The 19,494-nt window shown below is 48.5% G+C and overlaps 1 protein-coding gene across 2 annotated transcripts in view; it reads left to right on the top strand.

The window, feature by feature from the left end:
• Positions 1 to 3,185: 3,185 nt before the first annotated feature.
• Positions 3,186 to 19,494, top strand: part of DCPS (decapping enzyme, scavenger) — a 56,394-nt gene continuing 40,085 nt past the window's right edge. The window contains exons 1-2 of one of the 2 annotated variants that reach the window (XM_039496030.1): positions 3,186 to 3,354; positions 14,257 to 14,425. In XM_039496030.1, coding sequence (XP_039351964.1) covers positions 3,196 to 3,354; positions 14,257 to 14,425 — 328 coding nt within the window. In that variant the 5' untranslated portion in view covers positions 3,186 to 3,195. Of the gene's footprint in view, positions 3,355 to 10,141; positions 10,229 to 14,256; positions 14,426 to 19,494 lie in introns of those variants that run through there. The other variant, XM_039496031.1, reaches the window with a different exon arrangement.

The following is a 19,494-nucleotide window of genomic DNA, read 5'->3' as shown; positions in this document are numbered from 1 at the left end:
ACCTATGTTCAATTCCCCCAAGCCCCAAGGGGCATAGGCACCGACTCCATTATATACACTCCACAGCTGTTTGGGTGGCAGCCACCGATCAGTTGGGGAAGGCGTTTGGGGGAAGGTGGAGAGCAGCAGGCAGGTGGGCCTCAGGGAGGGGTGGAGTGAGGGCAGAGTCTTGGGGCAGGACAGTGGAGCACCCCCGGGGGTGGTGGGGGACTCAGCGCCTATGTCAAGGAGTATAAACTGACATAAGGTTTCCCCTTTTGGAGCTGTGACGCTCGTATGAAGAGGAGCTAGTGTAACGTCAGTTTTAGTTTTGATTTTTACAATTGTAATTTAAACGTGTGTACAAATGAATGCAGAAGAGTGTTATTTTTACCCAATCCTCTCTCACGCTTTATTTTTTTTTTTTAATGGGTGGATCTAATGCTGGTGAAAAGGCCTAAGCTGACAGGTCACTGAACTGGTTAGTCACTGCCCAGGTTCTAAGCTGTTTTTCTTGTTCTTCCTCTCTGCTTTCCACCTGCCCATCCTCCATACACACCCCTTCGCTCAGACCAGGAAGGTCTCCGCCTTGGGAGAGGAGTTGGGGATTGTTCAGTCTCAGGCTATGGCTACACTTGCACTTCAAGGGGCTTTGACCACACTGGCGCTTTGCAGCGCCGCAATTTGCAGCGCTGGAGAGGGTGTGTTTTCACACCCTGCTGCAGCGCTGCAAATTTGCAAGTGTAGCCATGGCCTCAGGCTTTGTCTTGTATAGGAAAAGTGGGTGAGTTTTTAGTTTAGGCTTCGTTTAGACTCTAGCTAACCTCAACATAAACTTGACCATTTTCCTAGCATAGATGCAGAATCACACCTCGTAGCATGTTCCTGGTTTTTTTGCTGGCTGAGTTGTTGCCTAGGAAAGTCTGAAGAGTCCATGTTACTCTGTTAAGATCCAGAGAACAAAAGACTCTGGCACTGGGTGCTTGCTTGCTTTTTTTTTTTTTTTTACAGAACCCATTTTTTAAAAAACCTGACTCCTAAAATAATTAACAGATTTTCTTGAAAATTCATTCTCAACTCCTAAAGTGCTGTAATTTTGAGGCCACGCAGTATTTTTTTCACACATCTCGAAGAGGTTAAACCTCTGTTTAAAGTGCACAGCTCAGCCTTAACTAAAGACATGGGACTGGCACCTCCGTAGTCACCGGAAGTGGAAGGTGTTCAGCAATGGTTGGAAAGTCCAGGTATAGGGTTGTCAACTGTCTAATTGCACAAACCCAAATATCCCTGCCCCGCCTCTTCCCAAGGCCACGCCCCTGCCCTGCCCCTTCTCCGAGGCCCCACTCACTCCACCCCTCCCCCCCCGCCCTCGTCACTCTCTCTCTTCCACCCTCGCTCCCTTTCACTGGGCTGGGGCAGGAGGTTGGGGCGCGGGAGGGAGGGAGTGCAGGCTCTGGGGTGGGGGTGAGGGGTTTGGAGTGTGGAAGGGGGCTCCAGGCTGAGCCTTGGGCAGGGGGTTGGGGTGCGGGAGGGGGCTCAGGGCAGGGGGTTGGGGTACAGGAGGTATTTCAGGGTGCAGGCTCTGGCCAGGCGGCGCTTACCTCGGGCAGCTCTCGGAAGCGGCCAGCATGTCCAGCAGCAGCTCCTAGGCTCAGGGGCGGCCAGGCGCTGTGCGCACTGCCCCTGCCTGCAGGCATCGCCCCTGCAGCTCCCATTGGCCGCAGTTCTCTGTGCTGCACTCCCTTGCTGGCCCCTGCTGGCTACAAAGGAGCGGCGCTGGCGCCGGGGGCAGGCTGAAGTGGCTGCTGTGCCTGCGGAGGGAGGAGGGGAGGAGGCAAATGGCAGCCTGTTCCTCCCCCTGGCAGGTGACTCTGAGTTGATTCCAGGCGGGTTTATCCTGGCTGGACTTCCTGAGCAGCAGTCTGGGGGAGCTTGTGTGAGTGTTGACCCAGGGGGCCAGGAAGGGGGCTCGCCTCCCCCAGCTTGCTGCTGCAGCAAGGAGAGGGTTGGGGGGAGTCATCTCTGGCCCCCCGCTCCAGCCCCAGGGCAGCCTGCCTGCTGCACCCTAAACTCCTCATGCCTAGCCCCATGCCCTGCACCCCAATCCTCTGTCCCAGCACAGAGCCTGCACCCAATCTCCCTCCCAGAGCCTGCACCCCCTCCTGTACCCTTACCCTAGCCCAGAGCCTGCACCCAAATTCCATCCCAGAGCCCGCACCCCACCCATACCCAAACTTCCTCCCAGAGCCTTAGGCAGGTGTGTTTGTGGGGGGTGGGACTTGGACCCATTCTTGGCACCACGAAACATTATACAAACCTGCCACCCCTGGTCCGGGCACATTAATTGCCACCTTACTTGGGCTGCCCTTATCTTCTGTGAGCCAAGATGCCCAGAGATTCCAAGGGCGGGCTGTCCATAAGAGTGAGATTCGAGGCCAAAGAGTGAGACTTTCCAGGGGACGTCGCTTAAGACAGGGACTCTCATCTTTGGGCCTTGGGGACATCCAACAGCCCACGTTTTCAATCCACCCAGCGCGTAATAGCTTGCTTTACAACGGGCACTGCTTTGCCGTGCATTGGAAACACTGAAATGTCCCCATTCGGACTGAAGTCCAGGGCACGTGTGCACGTGCCATGCGAACGGGTAGATCTGAACGAAAACGCTGAGTTGCTGGTGGGCGCAAACCCCTGGCTGGGCGGAGAGGTGGGCGGAACGAGAGAGATGGTGACAAGCGCTGCTTGGCTTTTGGGCGAACTTGTATTTTGGGGAAATGTTCCGGGGCAGGGGGCCTGGGCCCCCGAGGGTGGGAGGGGTGAGGTGTGCTAGGGTGTCCTGATTTTTTTTTGACAGTCCTGATCTTTGGGGCTGGGGCTTTGTCTTACATGCTATTACCCCCTCCCCCCCCCCCCCTCCTTTCTCACACTTGCTGTCTGGTCACCCTCGGCTGCGCTTCTGGGCCCTGTTGCCTTGGCCCCTGCAGGCCACGCACGGGTGGGTGCCCTGTGCAGCACCTGGATCCTTACGTCTTGCAGCGAATGGAAGCGTCCATCCAACCCCCCCCCCCCCCCATTTTCCCAGTGGCTCCCTGCAGTAGCAGCCCCAGCCCAGCAGGGGGAGCCCTCTGCAGGGGCGCGCGGGGGGTTTAGCGGACTGAGTCCTCTCGCCTCTACCCACTCTGGTCGCGGCGCATGCGCACTCCCCCAGCAGTCACAGTGATGGCGGAGGCCACCGGCGCGAAGAGGAAGCGTGAGGACCCGGAGGAGTCGGCCGAGCCCCCGGGAGGCGAAGGCGGCTCATTCCCCTTGGCCGAGCTCTGCGTGCGCAGGGTGCTCAGGGAGTCTGCGCGGGACAAGACCATTTTCCTGCACGGGCAGGTAAGGGGGGAATGGGCTGTACCACTCTGGCCTCGGGGAGAGAAGGAATGGGGGCGGTACCACTCTGATGGGGGGGTTGGTGACGGAGGGGGCGGTACCACTCTGATGGGGGTTGGTGACGGAGGGGGCGGTACCACTTTGATGGGGTTGGTGACGGAGGGCGGTACTACTCTGATCGGGAGGTTGGAGACGGAGGGCGGTACCCTCTAACCCGGGGTGCTTGGTGAAGGGGGCAGGTGCCATTGCTCTGACCCGGGGCTTGGTGAAGGGGGCAGGTGCCATTGCTCTGACCCGGGGGCTTGGTGAAGGGGGCAGGTGCCATTGCTCTGACCTGGGGATTGGTGAAGGGGGCAGGTGCCATTGCTCTGACCTGGGGGGGGGGATTGGTGAAGGGGGGCAGGTGCCATTGCTCTGACCCAGGGGGGGGGCTTGGTGAAGGGGGGCAGGTGCTATTGCTCTGACCGGGGGCTTGGTGAAGGGGGCAGATGCCATTGCTCTGACCTGGGGGGGGGGGATTGGTGAAGAGGGGGCAGGTGCCATTTCTCTGACCCGGGGAGGGATAGGTGAAGGGGGGGGTGCCATCGCTCTGACCGGGGGGGGGATTGGTGAAGAGGGGGCATTGCTCTGACCCAAGGATGCGGTTTGTGGGTGGGGGGGCATGTCCATGGGGTGGTTGTCCTGCTCCACAATCTTTCCTGATAAAGTCCCTGTTCCTTCTTTTTACCCTCTGTCCAGAGGAGAGACAGCTGGAGCGGGGCACCTCCCATGGCACGGCCCCCCAATGCTTGCCCTGCCATGCCCTGGGGAAAGGGCCCCAAGTCTCTGGCTCTTGTAGACTCCTTCCTTTCTCTTGCCTGTTCGTGGGGTCACTTGGGCTCTTCCAACCGCCCTTCCCATCCCCAACCTTCTTGGGAGACTGTTTTCCCCATGGAAGCACCAGCACCTGCTTAGTTACACCCAGACAGCTGGGGGACTTGGCTCCTTTGCCCAGCCCTGGCACTTGGTGGTTAAAAACTGCCCTGAGTTTCTTTAAAAAAATCCATTTCCCCCCTTGTTTGGTACATGTGAAATATCAGGGTCTTGCTTTCCTTTGCTTGCCGGAAGACTAAGGCCTGGTGTACACTTAAAAGATAAATCAACTTAGCTACGTCACTCAGGGCTGTGACAAATTTCGTGGCCAGAATGCCATGGTTAGGTCGACCTACTCACCGTTGAGACACAGCTAGGTTGATGGAAGAATTCTTCTGTCAAGCTTGCTTCCTCCTCTCAAAGAGGTGGAGTAACTACATTGAAGGAAAAATCACTTTCTTTGGTGTAGGAAGCGTCTGCACTATGGCGGCACAGCTTCAGCACCACTGGTGTAGTCGCTGTAGTGTAGACATAACCTTAGGTGAGAGTTTTGCAGCCTCTGAACAGTGACATCACAAGTGCTGTAATTTTAGTTGAGACCCCCGCAATGACGGATGGAGGGGAGAAATGCTAATTCTTAGAAGCAAGAGCATACTTTAGACTTCATAAAAGGCACAAATGACTCTTACCACTTTGCAGTTCGCCTTTAAGCTGTTTTTATCTTTGTCTCTAACCCTCTTTTGTACTGACATAGTTACTTCAGCTGAGGAAGAGAAATCATTTTCTCCTTGCTTCATTTGTGTTGGGTGGGTTTTGATGTCTTCTGCTCCCCCTGGAGAAAGGAATCAGTGAATATAAAATAAATTTTAGTGTCACATTAAAAGTATTATGGGTGTTTGTAGGGGACACAGCTTGGTTTTCCCCCACTCTGTTTCCCAAGGGATAAAATGAGTAATGCATATACAGTGGAGTCTCATCTTACGCAGGGATTAGGTTCTAAAGTCAGTGCGTAAAGTGAAAATCGCGTGTAGTCAAAATTACCCTTGAAAATCCCTTATATCGCCCATAAAGTACAGTATACATGATTTTGTGTACAGTATACAACCCTATACAGTAATATGTATAAATGTATAATGTACATAGTAATGTGTAGTATATAATAGAGTACATATGCAAAATATAATTTTATAGTATTGTATTTTTAATTACATAAAAGAGAGAGACGGAAGAATGAAAGAATAAAAAAGGAAAACAGTAAACCAAACCACTCACCATTTATCCTGGATATTCTTGCTAGTCTACGATGACGATGACGCTATTGAGGGGTCGTCAGGGCTTGATGTCAATCCAGGAGAAGATGGGCCAGGCTCATGTGCTGCTGGTTGTTTTTTCTTGAAAAACATGGTGATTGACAGCTGTCGCTGTTCTCTCTTGAGCTGCTCAAACATTTCTTGATATGGTCTCAAATCATCCATAATACTACGTGTGATTTTGAGGCTTCGTTCCAGAGAGGGATCATATTCAGAAATTAAATCATTCAAGTGTTTCACTGCTTGGGATACTTCAGCAAATTTATGAAGATTCCAACTTGCTGGCTCTTACTGTTCGTCATCATCGTCTTCGTCTTCTGTAGATGATTTTATCAGTTCTTCTAACTCTTTGTTAGTCAATGTTTCTCTATGGCTCTCAATTAATTCTTCAGTTTCTTCCTCAAATATGTTGATGAAGCCATCACCACCCACTTGCCTGGCCACCTGAACGATGTGTTTCACTTCTTTTGTCAATGATCGGGAAACCCTTACAATCATTCACACATTCTTTCCATAGGTTTCGCCAACATGCATTGACTGTTTCAGGCTTGATTGCATCCATTGCCTGTTTAATATAAGTGATGCAATCAACAATGCTGGAGGACTTCCAACACTCCATCACATTAAGATTGGGATCAGCATCCATAGTGCTACGTATCTGTGAGAACGTAAGCCTCGTGTATGTGGCCTTGAAACAGCGAATCACGCCTTGGTCGAGAGGATGGAGGTGGTATTGGGGGGGGAAGAAAGACGACTTCAACGTCGTTATGCGCAAACCGGAGTGCATCAGGGTGGCCAGGAGCATTGTCTACGATCAGCAGCCCTTTAAAGTCAAGTCCTTTCTCTTTGACGTACTGCTTGACCTTTGGAATGATACACTTGTGGAACCAATCCAGAAATAATACTGCCGTCACCCAAGCCTTTTTATTTGATTGCCAGAACAGAGGCAGGAGATTTTTGTTCTTGCTTTTTAGGGCACGGGAAATTGCAGCCCTGTAGAGCAAGCCTGGCTTTATTAAATGCCTAGCCACATTGCCACAAAGCAACACAGTCACATGGTCTTTAGTTGCTTTGAAGCCAGGGGCTTGTCTTTCTGATTTTGAAATATAAGTGCAGTTGGGCATTTTTTTCCGAAAGAGCCCAGTCTCGTCAACATTAAAAACTTGTTCCAGAAGATAGCCCTTTTCTTCTATGATTTTCTTTAATTGTTCTGGGTAGGCTTTTGCTGCCTCTTCATCGGAGATGCAGCTTCATCAGTAATCTGCACGTTTTTGAGGTTGAAGCGGTTCCTAAAACTGTTAAGCCAACCTTGGCTGGCTTTGAATTCCTTCTCATCAGAAGCCTGTCCCTCTTCGGCGGGAGGTTTGAACAGCGCGTAGAGGCGAAGAGCCTTTTCTCGCACCGCGTTGCCATCGATAGGCACACATTTATGGTTCATGTCTTCCAGCCATAAGTTTAATGCCTTTTCAGTCTTCACTAAAGTCTTATCATGCACCTGACTCATCACCTTAGCAGTTATTGGAGCACCTGATTCCACAGCTTGATGAATTTCTCTCTCTCGAATCTTGATGGCACGGATGCTAGATTCGTTGCGGCCATATTTATGTGCCATGTTGGAGACCGACATACCATCTCTCAATAAGTCCAACACAGCCGTTTTTCCTCCAGCGTTGGAACAGATCGCAGTTTCTTCAGTTGAGCACCAGATGAAGTAGTTGGCTTGCATTTAGGGGCCATGTTGTACGAAAAATACGTATCTTTAAACACTAAAATCACACTCAGAGCAGCAAGATGCTCACACTGTGAGAGGCACGCGGGAACTGAGACTGACTGAGGGAACAGCAGATTCACGTCTCCCATCTCATGCTCACTCCGGGGCATACGCTCATTGTGTGTGTATAGTTGAATTTGCATAAGTTAAATGCGCGTATGATGCGACTCCACTGTACATAATCACCCAAGGGAAGTGGTAGGAGCCACATTGCCTGGGCTGTTAAAAACTAGGCTGGAGTAAAGACTTAAAAATATTTTGCGAGCTACCATCTTGCCTTTGTCCCCAGGTCAGATGGACTGGATGAACTAATGGGTCTTTTGCACTTTTATTTTGTGATGCTGTAGATTTTTCACTGGGTTATGATTTGCCATAGCTGATGCCTGCAGTGCCTGTTAATATTTTTTCCAGCCCTCTTCTCAGTTCTCTGCTTGGCAGTGACGTGCTGAAATTGCATTCCTTCTGTGCTCTGGGTGAGAGTCTCTCTCTCTTTTTTTTTTTTAAAGGAGACTAAATCCAATTTCCATTATTAAAATTATCCAAGTAAATCAAATTCTTCTGTCATGCCCAGTAAATCCCTGGAATGTAAGAAGCACGGAGCAAATAACTAAAAAAAAAAAAAAAGTGGTGTGAGCTTCAAACCATATGAGGAAAGCACCTCTGGTGCTGTGTTTTAATGAGCAAGATAGTCAGCATGGGCGCTGATTCGCCTTCAAAGCCTGAGGAGAGCCAGAGAGGGCAGGACTGCATCATCTCATGATTTCAGCAGCTCCTTGCTTGAAACACACATGAGCAGAAGCAAGATCCACCAACCTGGTTTTCTCATGAAGATTTATTGCTGCTGTGTGTACCTGGTTTGGGCTTGGAAAAGAATTTGGACGGACTTGGTCAGAATAGGGTGACCAGACAGCAAATGTGAAAAATCGGGACGGGGTGGGGGGCAATAGGAGCCAATATAAGAAAAAGACCCAAAAATCGGGACTGTCCCTATAAAATCGGGACATCTGGTCACCCTAGGGCAGAAAGAGGAAATGGCAGTCATTCTGGTTGTAACATTCTCACTAGCTGTGTGAGTGGATTAGTTGGACTGGGCACTCCTTGCCTCAGAAATGGCCATTTCGCCCAAGAATCACAAAGTGTTTTGCAACCTTTAAGGACGCTTTATAACATCTCGGGGAAGCAGGTATGCTCATTTTCCAGATGATCAGACTGCAGTGTAAGGGGCGGGGGGCAGACTTGAGTCCCAATCCTGTGATCTAACCACTAGATCATCCACCTTTCCTCAAATCACATGGTACTGTGAGAGTCGTCATCATAGGAGGAAGCACATTGTTTGTCCAGTCAAATTGGGGAAGGGGAGTATGGAGGAAATGAATTGGGCTTTAGACTGATTTTTTTTTTTTTAAGCATGTTCACTACAGAATCTGAATATCTCTTGTATCTTTGTGATCCCATTGTCCTCACTGGAGTTACTCCTGCCTGGCACTGGTATGAGAGGTCAGATTCGGGCTCTAGATGTGGAAATCCATTGTACTCGAACTGATTCAAATTCAGCCCCGCGATGAGCAGGTGCATTTCTCATTGAAGTCACATGGAGTTGCACACCTGCTTACCACCAGGAATGAAACTAGCCCCAGGAGCGCTGGGGACAGTTAGTGAGTAAGAGAGGGGCTGCCTTTTCTTATTCCATCCTAGAGTTGTTTCTGCTTTTCATCCCTTCAGTATGTATGCGGCCCTTGTTTTCCATACCTACTGAATGTCAAGTTGGTGCTCGATATGCTGTTCCTTCCATTTATACCACCCTTCACATCACTGCTGATTTGACCTAGAGCTGTCCCTGGGAGTTGTCTTTGGTCTGGAGTTTAAGTATTTTGTAAAATGGCTGTGTACACACACACACACACGCTGTTCTCTGCATATAGCAAATGTTTCTGTGTGAAGTCTGTCTGAAACCTAGGCTCCGCTGAGATGATGCTTATGATTTTCAGCATGAGCAGACTCCAACGTAACTAATTCCAATACTGAACAATACAAAAGAGCGGAATACAGATCCCCTGCCACAGTCCCTTGGCTGCCTCTTTTGTAATTTCTTTACAGAGTAACTGAACCCTGAAGAAAAACAAGTTTTCAAAAGTGCCAGCCAAAAAGCAATCTCCCATTTGTGGGTCCTCTGAGGCCATCCTTCCTGCCGCTGTATTGTGCTAGATTCAAAGGAGATCGTGCTAGGGCAGCAGGAAGGTCATGTCCAATCCTTCTCATTCTTGCTTTAATTCTCCCCCAAAGGCCTTTAAAACTCCTAGTCTTTGGCACAAGTGCAGGGTAAGGAAAACTGCCCCCAAAGGGGTGTTTTATTATTATTTACAAATTGTTAATTTGGGGCAACTCTACAGTGCTCTGAATGTGAAATTAGAGACAGGCATAGAGTCAAAATTGATCAAGAAGAAGCTGAAACAGTCTTAGTTTCTCTTATGTGTGTTCAAGGCAGGAGTTGTTAAATAAAGGCCCAGGATGCTGGAACAGGGTGGCAGAGATCTTCTGTTGTCCCAGCCTATTAGTAGGTGTTTGAAGCCTGCAAGGAAATGCTGACTGATTCCTGCTGACTCCCCGGGCCAGGTGTAGCTGGTTAATTCCACCCTGGGGATTTAAGGGCGGTGGAAAAGGCCCTTTGGGCAGTGGGATGTAGGGATGAGAAGTTCTAAAGGACCCTTGGGAACAGCCAAGCCTGGAAGCAAACTTGGGCTGAGGTTTTTATGTTGTTAGGTTTGTTGTTAAATCCAGCCCGGCGTGTGTGTGTTGTACCTGTGTGGCATGTATGGCTTTTGCTTTGGAGCAGTGGAGGAATGCCACCCGCTGACAGAGAGAGACCCTTGAGTACAGCAGTGAGAAAAGAATGGAGAGTAATACCAGAGTCCGTGTCTACGACAATTATGTAACTCACCTGATGGTGGGTGCTATGTAAATAAGGGGTAATGCTTTCAAAAGCAGCCACCTCTTGTTTTCACAGGTAATTTAGGTGCCTTTGTGAGGTTTACCTAAGGACAACGACAATACATACAACAGATCTGTCTCTTACCAGGTGGCGGTAAGATTCCATCTGGCAAAATCCAGAGGACCTGGCCTCAAATCTTCAAACAAGCTTTATAACACCCTGAAAAGCCCGATGAAATCCACTAGAATATGGCTGCAAGCCAGGTGAAATGGTTTTCTTCAGCAGACAGTCAGCAGGATCATGCTCTTTGTGGCTAGGTGTTGCCCACTTCCAACTACTGTGGAGTGTTACATGATCCTCTCTAAGCAATGTTGGACATAGAACGGGAGACACAAATTACCCAGCCCCTCTCTGAACCACTGCGGGAAACTCTTCTTTTCCTCTGTGTCCTGCTCAGGAATTCCCACCATCCTGACACTTGCAAGTCTCTGCTTGAACCTAATTGTGTCCCCCAGGCCTGAAATCTATAGCATTACTTGCCCAGTTAAGTCCGCACTCTCCCATTCACTTTTGTTAGTGGAAATTGACTGTTGCTTGGGTTGCGTTTGGTTAGCTCCTCAGGTCTCTCTTTTCTGAAGTGAATTCAGTACTAGTAAACGATGCTGGATTGATGAGTGAATTCAGTACTAGTAAACGATGCTGGATTGATGAGTGAATTCAGTACTAGTAAACGATGCTGGATTGACAGCTGTAAAGTCCATCCACACAGGCAAGAGCAGTGTTAGCTTCCACAGTTACTGTCCCAGCTTGTCTCCCTCACCCCTTACCCGAAGGGAATCTCCCATGGGATCACAAGAGGAGTTCAGTCTTCATGAGCCATTTGAACTCCAGCCTCTGAACCCCACAACCCCAGTTGAGTTGGCTTTTGTGGTGTGGAATTTGCCTGTGAGATGTTGATTCCCCCCCACACAACCGACCCCCAGCTTTGTCACTTAACAGCCTTCCCTTCCAGCCCAGGCTGGATTCACACCTGGGACTGAGAAGTGCGAAGCCCCAAGCCGCTCAGATCTATATAAGCAAGTCATGTGCTACTTGATAGTTCAGATCCACATACTCCCGGTGGTATAAAGCCAGCCAGGTACACGCCTGAGATTCCATCTGGCAAAATCCGGAAGACCTGGCTCCAAATCTTCAAACAAGCTTTAGCTTTTTAACACCCTGAATAGTCTCTGCCTTTGACTAGTGACAGACTTCAAAACTGACTGGTGGGAGGGGGGCGAATATGTTTTTTTAAAATAGCCCCATTAAACTAACCTTATTAAAATGGCTTTCCATTGAGAGACTTCTTTTCACGATAAGTTTAAGCGTGTTAGAGTGGCTCAACAATTGCTTTTAAGTCGGGGGTGTGCTGTCCAGATCCAGTTTACTGTGCTGTGAAGCAGGCAAATATTGGAGTGGGGCGATTGCAATTGGTCTCGGTAACAAAGCATCGGAAACCTATCTAAAGCCTTAGATTCTTTTTCTTATTAGCATATCTATTGCTTTTGGCCCGAAGATCAGTTTTTCATGTTTAAAGTGAAATTGAATTGCAAACTAGCTGGTAACTCAAACGCTGTAAATAAGACAGATGCACTTGCCACTCAGGGGCCATAAACTGGGAAATTTGTAAGTGCTCTTTTAATTCAACTTTTACAGCCATACAGCAGCCAGAAAAGGTCTGACTGTAGCTCACGGCTCAGTATATAAGCTTGGCGTACTATTGGGTTAGTCCTTATTGTCTGCAGTAAATCCACCTTTGAGAGAACCGAAGCAGATGAAGAAGTATCAGGAAATTGCAAAGTGTCTCATAATTTCAAAGCAGCATGTTAATGTTGGATGAATAAATGCTTTAGAAGAGAGGACTAGAGTTTATTAGGTTCCGTGGGCCAAATTCAGGTAGTAGGTGTACGTGGGTCAAATTAAACATTGTCAGTGGGTGTAAGGGTGTGTGAGTTAGAATAATTTACATACCGAGGGTGTGAGTTAAGGTGTCTTAAGTCTGGGAAAGTGAAGGACTTTAGCTTAATGCGTCTTGCATCCTCCTATTGGTTTGCCCTTCTTATTACATCCCTCTCTTCTTGTCCCTTGGCATGTAAATTACCCCAGCTTAGACTTGCTCGCTGTTCTGTAATTTACCTCACCTGACACAACACCTCTGAATAAATCTGTGCCATCTCTCTCAGTGGTGATACAGGAATTTGGGCCTGTACCTAATTACTGCATAACCTGGAACAAAGCGGAAGTGTGGCAAGAGCTGGGTCTAACCATCGCATCCCGTCACCTGAACTATACAGCTCACACCCATTTTAAATTCTTGGCTGGGTTGTGGTAAAGGCCCGAGATTTCTGGGGATCCCCTCATTGCTGAAATGGTACATAAAGCAGGTGGTGGTCCCACTCTACTCCAGACAAAGTCTGTAAGGTCAAACTCACCACCTTTCTGGGATGTGGCTTTATTAACAAAGTAACTGATAATGCAATATAAGTTTCACCCCAGGTCTTTCCCCCCTCTCTGGTTTGGCTGTTTCTTCAAAGGGATCTCTGTCCCAGACCCTATATCCTTCTGCCCAGCAGCCCAATTCCACCTCCTTTATATATGGAATGGAATCAACGATATCAGGAGTCAGTAGAAAACAGTCAGCATCTCTCTGTGGGGTTCCAACATCTGCTAACGGGCTGAGACAGCCGTACCACCCATCACCCGTGACAGAACTTCCTTACTCAGCCCCAAATTCACATAACAAACCGAAGACTTAAAAGGAAGCTGGATGGCTTATTCCCTTAGTTGCCCGGGGCAAACATTCTTTGAAAAACGCCTGCTCGCTGGAGTACTCAGGTGAGTATTTGTGCATCTGTTTTGTGTGTTTAGCTGCTGATGCATCTGACGACTCTATCGCAGTTCAGGGCGACTGCACCTGCACTTCCTTTCAGTGGTCCAGCCATGGCATCCTCTCTCGGGCTTCCAGTCCCCAGCTGTTGCCTGTCTTGGATGGAAACCCATGTCTCTCTTTCTTCAGACCTTGGTATTCCCAGGCGGCACAGTTCCCTGCCTTCTCTTTGTTATGCGCAGCAGAGGGAGGCGGCCCAAGCACATCTGCTCGCTTTCTCTTCAGAGACTGATAACAGAGTGATTGCTACAGTTACAGGTTCCGCAGAGTTTTCTAAGCAGGCGTCTACACTATTCTTAAGGTTAAAAGTGTTGGAGAAAACAGTTAAAAGAAAAATAAAAGAACCGACACACGTGCTAATAAGTTTACCAGAGTTCATCCCAATTCTCACTTGGGTTATGGTGGGATAAGTTCTCCTCTCTACCCCCCCACACCCTAGGTGAGTCCTTGGGGTTACAGGTCATCTCACAGCTTCAGCACACCCATGACAAGTTCAGTCCACCCTTTTGTTCAGCTCAGGGGTCTTTGAGCTGGAGTTTCCAGAAGCAGGTAGTTAGTATACAGGGCGTATCTCCAACGGGTGGCTTGGGAGAGGGAGAATTTGCATTCCCCTCACCTCATGGCATTTCCTAAGGAAATCCACATCACACGTATAGTACCAAAAGATCTTTGAACTTCCCTGTGCCTTTCAGAGATTGCATTAATGTTATCTGCCTGCTAAAGAAGTGACATACAATCTCTCACTAGTACATAAACATTTGCATTTCCAATACAATGTACCCCAAAGGTATTAACTTTCAATCAGTAAGGTTTAACTTAATCCAATAAAGTTAAATCAGCATATTCCAGGGTATTGCCAGTCTGTGTCAGCCTCCACTTCTCTCCCTTACATAGCCCTCACATCCTCTTCAGAGTGAAGAACAGTATCTGCAACTGTGCATGTTAAGTGGCCAGAGGCAAGTATGCTGATGGCTGTTAGCAGGTGAGCTCTCCATCCCGTTGATGGGAAGCGGCTAATGCTAGGAAGCTGCGTGGCTGCTGCAGTGATAGGGCGTATATAAGTGCTGAACTAGGATCAATTTGATGTATGCAGGCTGATCTTGACCTCTGACTGTAGGTGAATGGAGCCTCTGGCGACGCAAAGGATGCTGTAGTGATCCTGGAGAAGACTCCCTTCCAGGAGGAAAGCATCTCCGATCTGCTGAAGAAACACACGAGATTGAAGCTCCAGATGTCCAATGATATCTACAGCACCTACCACCTGTACCCACCTCCGCAGCTGAGTGGTAAGCAGACAAAATGTGTGGAGACTTTCCAACACCTGCTGGTAACCCAAAGAACCATGGTGCCGAGGGTGCAGTGGGGGCTTCCCATGTCTTAGGCAACGTATTTGTGTGTTTCGGGAGGAGGGTGGGTCCAGTGTTACTGCGGTGCTGTGGTGAGGGGAAGAGAACCAGAGTGCTAGGATAGTTCACCTTGTAGTTAACCATGTGGCTTAGCTGATAAAGCTCTGACTCTGAATGTGCCATCTCTCCCTCTGTCAGTGGGGCTAATGATACTTCCCCATCTCTGAAGATGGGGCCATTGATGGGAGAGTGTATATAATGCAAGCTGTTACTACGTTTGGAGAATTCCTCACATCCATACCCAGAAAATAACCTTTATGCTGGTTCTTTTGGTACAGCCGAATCCCCACCACAATTTAATAGAGAGCAGCAACCCTGGAGGGGGTGGAAAAGAGAGGGAGAGATGGCACAAACCAAAGAACATTCATGCTTATCCATTCCCACATTCTCTCTTTCACTTGTACACAGCCTTGGGTTCCTTGTCCTGCATTAGGGCATCATAAATAACCTTTGTGGAGTTGTTAACCTTTCCTGCGACAGTCTCCTCTCGTTCTTGGACAACATCTCACATTTTCTTTTTGTTGGGCTAACGTTTTCTTGTAGGACAGGCAAGTAACATGCCAGCAGTGGGACTGTAGATGCAGGTGACCTTGAATATCTGGTGCACACGGGTTTATCTCCCTTTTTGTCTGCTTTGTAGTGATTTCACTCTTTCATGCATAACTGGTTAATAGTCAAATGTACTAGGTCAGGAATCTCACCATCTCCCGATGGTTGTGAAGCCTCTGTTTTTCCTAAGGAAGGAGGGACTGTTTAGTGCAATAAGGGGATTTGTGGAGGAATTTGCACGAGCCTAATCAGTAAGTCACCAATCTATTTTTGGCGTTTCAGATGCCCCTTTCAAGGTAGTATCTAGGCATCAGTTACAGAATTGAGATTGTTTATAGGGAACCCAGCTCTTCTTCATGCCCAGCTTCAGTGGCTTGGAGTTGGAGTTACCTATCTCCTAGAGCTGGAAGGGACCTCGAAAGGTCATCGAGTCCAGCCCCCTGCCTTCACTAGCAGAACCAAGTACTAATTTTTGCCCCAGATCCCTAAGTGGCCCCCTCAAGGATTGAGCTCACAGCCCTGGGTTTAGCAGGCCAATGCTCAAACCACTGAGCTATCCCTCCTTTGTTACTGTGGGAAGGCTTTTTTCCAAAGGGCGTTTGGCACCAGGTTTGGGAGAAACATCTCTGATCTGGTCTCAAAGACACTGATTTTAGAACCACAGAGTCTTTCTCTTACACTGACTAGGATCAAACATGCTGTCCAGTTTCAATCCATTAACCGTGTAAAACTTGTACCATACAGCAGGTGGCTATAAATAAGAAGCTTTTACCTTCCCATGATGTCACATCCTAATAGTGGGAAAATGCCTTAGTTCATTGCAAGAAGGTATGATAAGGTGATTGTTCCCATTGTCCAACATAAAGAGAACATTACAGAGGCTGCTGTCTGCATCAGATCCTTTGCACGGTTATCATTCAGTAATTCAAAGGAATCTTGCTTTGTAGCTTGGTATTGTTTGGCAGTGCTTTTGAGTTGTCTGTTTCAGTGGGTGATGAGAAGCAGTGATTTCCACAAGGTGGCATCGTTGTATTAGAATGCCAGAATCTCTTTCCGTAGTAATAGTACTGAGTAATGAGAAACCTTAGGCACTGGTATTTGATTTCTCTTTTACCATCTTGCTACAGCAGCGTATAACTTTATCATCAGTCTGATGGCAGCAGTATTATTCTTCTCGATTTATATCAGGCCCAGGACCTTGTATTCAGTGGTCTAAGAATATATTTGGAGGGGGAAAAAAAAAACAAAAAAACCCTCAAATGGCTCTAGTTAACCCTCAGACATATTAATAAAATTCTTACCCCTCACATGCCTGGTTGTCCAATCTTGATGACAACCCATCCCTGAAAATAAAATAGAGGCCTGTGAAAAAGAGCAGCCTTGCATTGTCACCTGAACAGCACCAAATTCTAGCTTTGGAGGGACCATTGCAGGGAGTGAGTTCTACTGGTGCAAGGAAGCCATATCTCGGCCACAATGGATCAGGCCGTCTAAAATGCCACGTATTACATAGACTAGCCACCTGTGATTAAAAAAGTAATTGCAGGGATGCTCACCTCTTACAGCCGTACCAGCACTTGCTATGGCTCAGGTGTGGTGCTGGACCGAGGCCTAGCATGTGAACAGTTGACTATTTGCCTTGGGCTGTGTAGTTTTGATGCCATGAACTCCTGAGTTGTATTCTCTGCTCTGCCACTGTCTCCTCTGTAGCTGTAGGCAACTCACTTCACTGTCCTACCTCAGTCTACCCATCTGTGAAATGGGGATGATATCTTCCTATGGGCATGTTCTGAGGAATAGTTTGTGTATGTAACCCATCTGAGGTCCTTGGATGGAAGGGTCGGTAAAAGCACCGGGGGAGAGAAAGTAATTCAAGTCTGTAAAGTGCTTTGACACTATAAAGAGTAAAATGGAAATACTTGGTTGAGAGATCCCCTAGGCACTGCAGGAAGCAGTGTTGGTGACTCAGTAATAAGTGTTCTTCCCTCTGAATCATAAAAAAACAAATGCCCCACATGATTAGGGGCCTTGTGGTACCAGTGGCGGCATCCTTCAGCTGCAACGTAAAACCCCAAACCCTGCTGATTTCTGGCTCCTAAAGATCCCATAGAAGGCCCTTTTTGTTGCAGTGTCCTGACTAGATTCCCAACCCAGATAATTCTGTTCTGCCTCCCTGAATTTCCCCTGACCTTGCAGTTGGCAATGGGATTCTTCATCTCCTGACCTAAATTATGTAGAGCTGTAATATGCTTTGTAACAGCTGCCATGTTTTAGCCCAGAAGTGGCTGCGTTTCTCTGATTACACTGTAAAATGATTCCTGTTGGTAAAGGGCTTTGGGGTGAGCGGTGCCAGATAAAGGATAAATTGATATTTGAAGCTTGAAATGGTGTGGACAGTTTCCTGAACCGGCTTTTTCTGATGTGAATAATTTACAGCAGTGAGTGGAATAACAGCATGCACATGGGAGACAGAGAGAAACTTGGCCATTTGGTTTAACCTCTCCCAGGCCAGGTTGCTCTGGCATGCTGAGAAGACCTAACGAAAGGAAACGGGGCTTATCGGTGCAAAGGGAAAAGTTTGCTCCTCTATCAAAACGACATGCCGTGGCCATTTGGGGCCTGTATTTAGTGTCCAGTAGAGCGCCAGTGGCCCTAGAAGGTAGGAGCTTATTTACAGCATTAAAATACATTAATGACATCAAATGGCAAAGTGGAGAAAAATGAAACCAAAGCTAAGCCAAAGCAGTGCATCCTAACCCGAAGGCCACTAGACCCAGGCTCTGAATTATCAAGCATGAGGGAGTTCCAGAGGCAGTGCTGAGAGAGACCAAAGGCCAGGGGTGAAAGTAACGCGGTAGCCAGGCATACCGGTAAAAGGTAGCCACCAGTACCGGCCCGTACTGCCGACTTCAACGTTGCTGCCCCTTTTGCGTCCCGCATTGGCGGCCCTGCCGGGTCCGTACCTGGCAGGGACGCTGATGGGAGGGCGCAAAAGGGACAGTGACGTTAAAGTGGCGGCAGCGCTTTAACGTTGCTGCCCCTTTTACCCCCACCCCCGGCCGCCGCTGCGGGGGGGGAAGATGGAGGGGGAGAGCGGGACCAAAGAATTAGCTGCCCTGGGCCACAATTTAAAAGGGCCTGGGGCTCCGGCTCCTTTAAATGGCCGCTGGAGCCCTGGGCAGCACGGGCCAGGGAGCTCAGATGGACTGGCTGGGGGACCCTGACCCCCAGCCCCGCCCCTTCCACCTGAGGCCCCGCCCCTTCCACCTGAGGCCCCGCCCCTTCCACCTGAGGCCCCGCCCCTTCCAGGGGGGCCAGAGCGGCCCCGTACCGGTAATAGCTCTATTTTACTTTCATCCCTGCCTAAGACTGCCCCCGGAGACTCAGCCTAGAAACCCTCCAGACTGTCTTAAATGCCACAGAAGGATATACGGGGAAAGATGAGCTTCCTAGGTAATAAGGCCTGGGACCACTAAAAGCTTTATAGAAAATTACCGATCCCTTGAGCTACACTTAAGTCTGGCTTTTGGGCCTGATTTAACTCCCTTTGAAGTCGATGAATCTCCCCATTGATTTGAATGGGTGTTGGATCATACTGCTTGTCCCCGTAATGTCTGAAAAGTGATGCTCCAGCTGGGTGAAGAGGTCATGCTGCTGAATCCTGCGGGCTCAGTATCTATTTTACTCTTCAAACATCCTACCTCTCTGGCAGCATTTGAGTGTCACAAGTTGAAGGATCATTTTCCCCTTGCGCCCTACCATGTCTTGGCCAGCCTTCCTCACAGGTGTGTCTGAACCACTCACTTTATTACTCTAGTAAACTTTCCTTTCTAGGGTTGTCTCCTGTCTTTACAATACGTAAACTGATCTCCATAATTAAACCATCAAAAGGCCAAACAGTGCTAGTTAAATGTTTACATAGGTTTTTATTATATTTCCATGTGTTGTAGCTTTGTTATACACTGTTGCCTGTGTCAGACCTCACTGATAGCATCTTGCTGTTGCTGGACCAAACTTGTAATGTAAGAGAATAACCTCGCAGCTTCCTCCAGTTAAGGCTGGGTTAATCCACAAGGTTGCACAGGCATTTGCTGCCTATCCTGAATGGCTAGCAAAGTGCTGTATGTGGTTTTTGGGGGTTTTTTTTCCCCCACTTCCTTGATATACCTGAAGTGAGCATGAATTTTGCTCCCGGGAAGATAGGACAGAAGCAAGTGAAGTGAGGATGGAGAAATTGCACGGGGATTTGGAAGAGACTTGAGTTCTGTTCCCAGCTCTGCCATGCACTTGCTGTGCAAGTCATGGCACCGCCCTCTTCCTCACTTCTTCATCTGCAAGGTGGGGATAGAAACTTACCTCCCAGGAGGATTGGGAGTGCCTATAAACTCTGTATAAACTGC

Source organism: Mauremys reevesii, linkage group 12, assembly GCF_016161935.1.
Source record: "Mauremys reevesii isolate NIE-2019 linkage group 12, ASM1616193v1, whole genome shotgun sequence".
NCBI lineage: Eukaryota > Metazoa > Chordata > Testudines > Geoemydidae > Mauremys > Mauremys reevesii.
The sequence above is the reverse complement of the archived record's forward strand: the minus strand, read 5'-3'. Positions and strand labels throughout refer to the sequence as shown.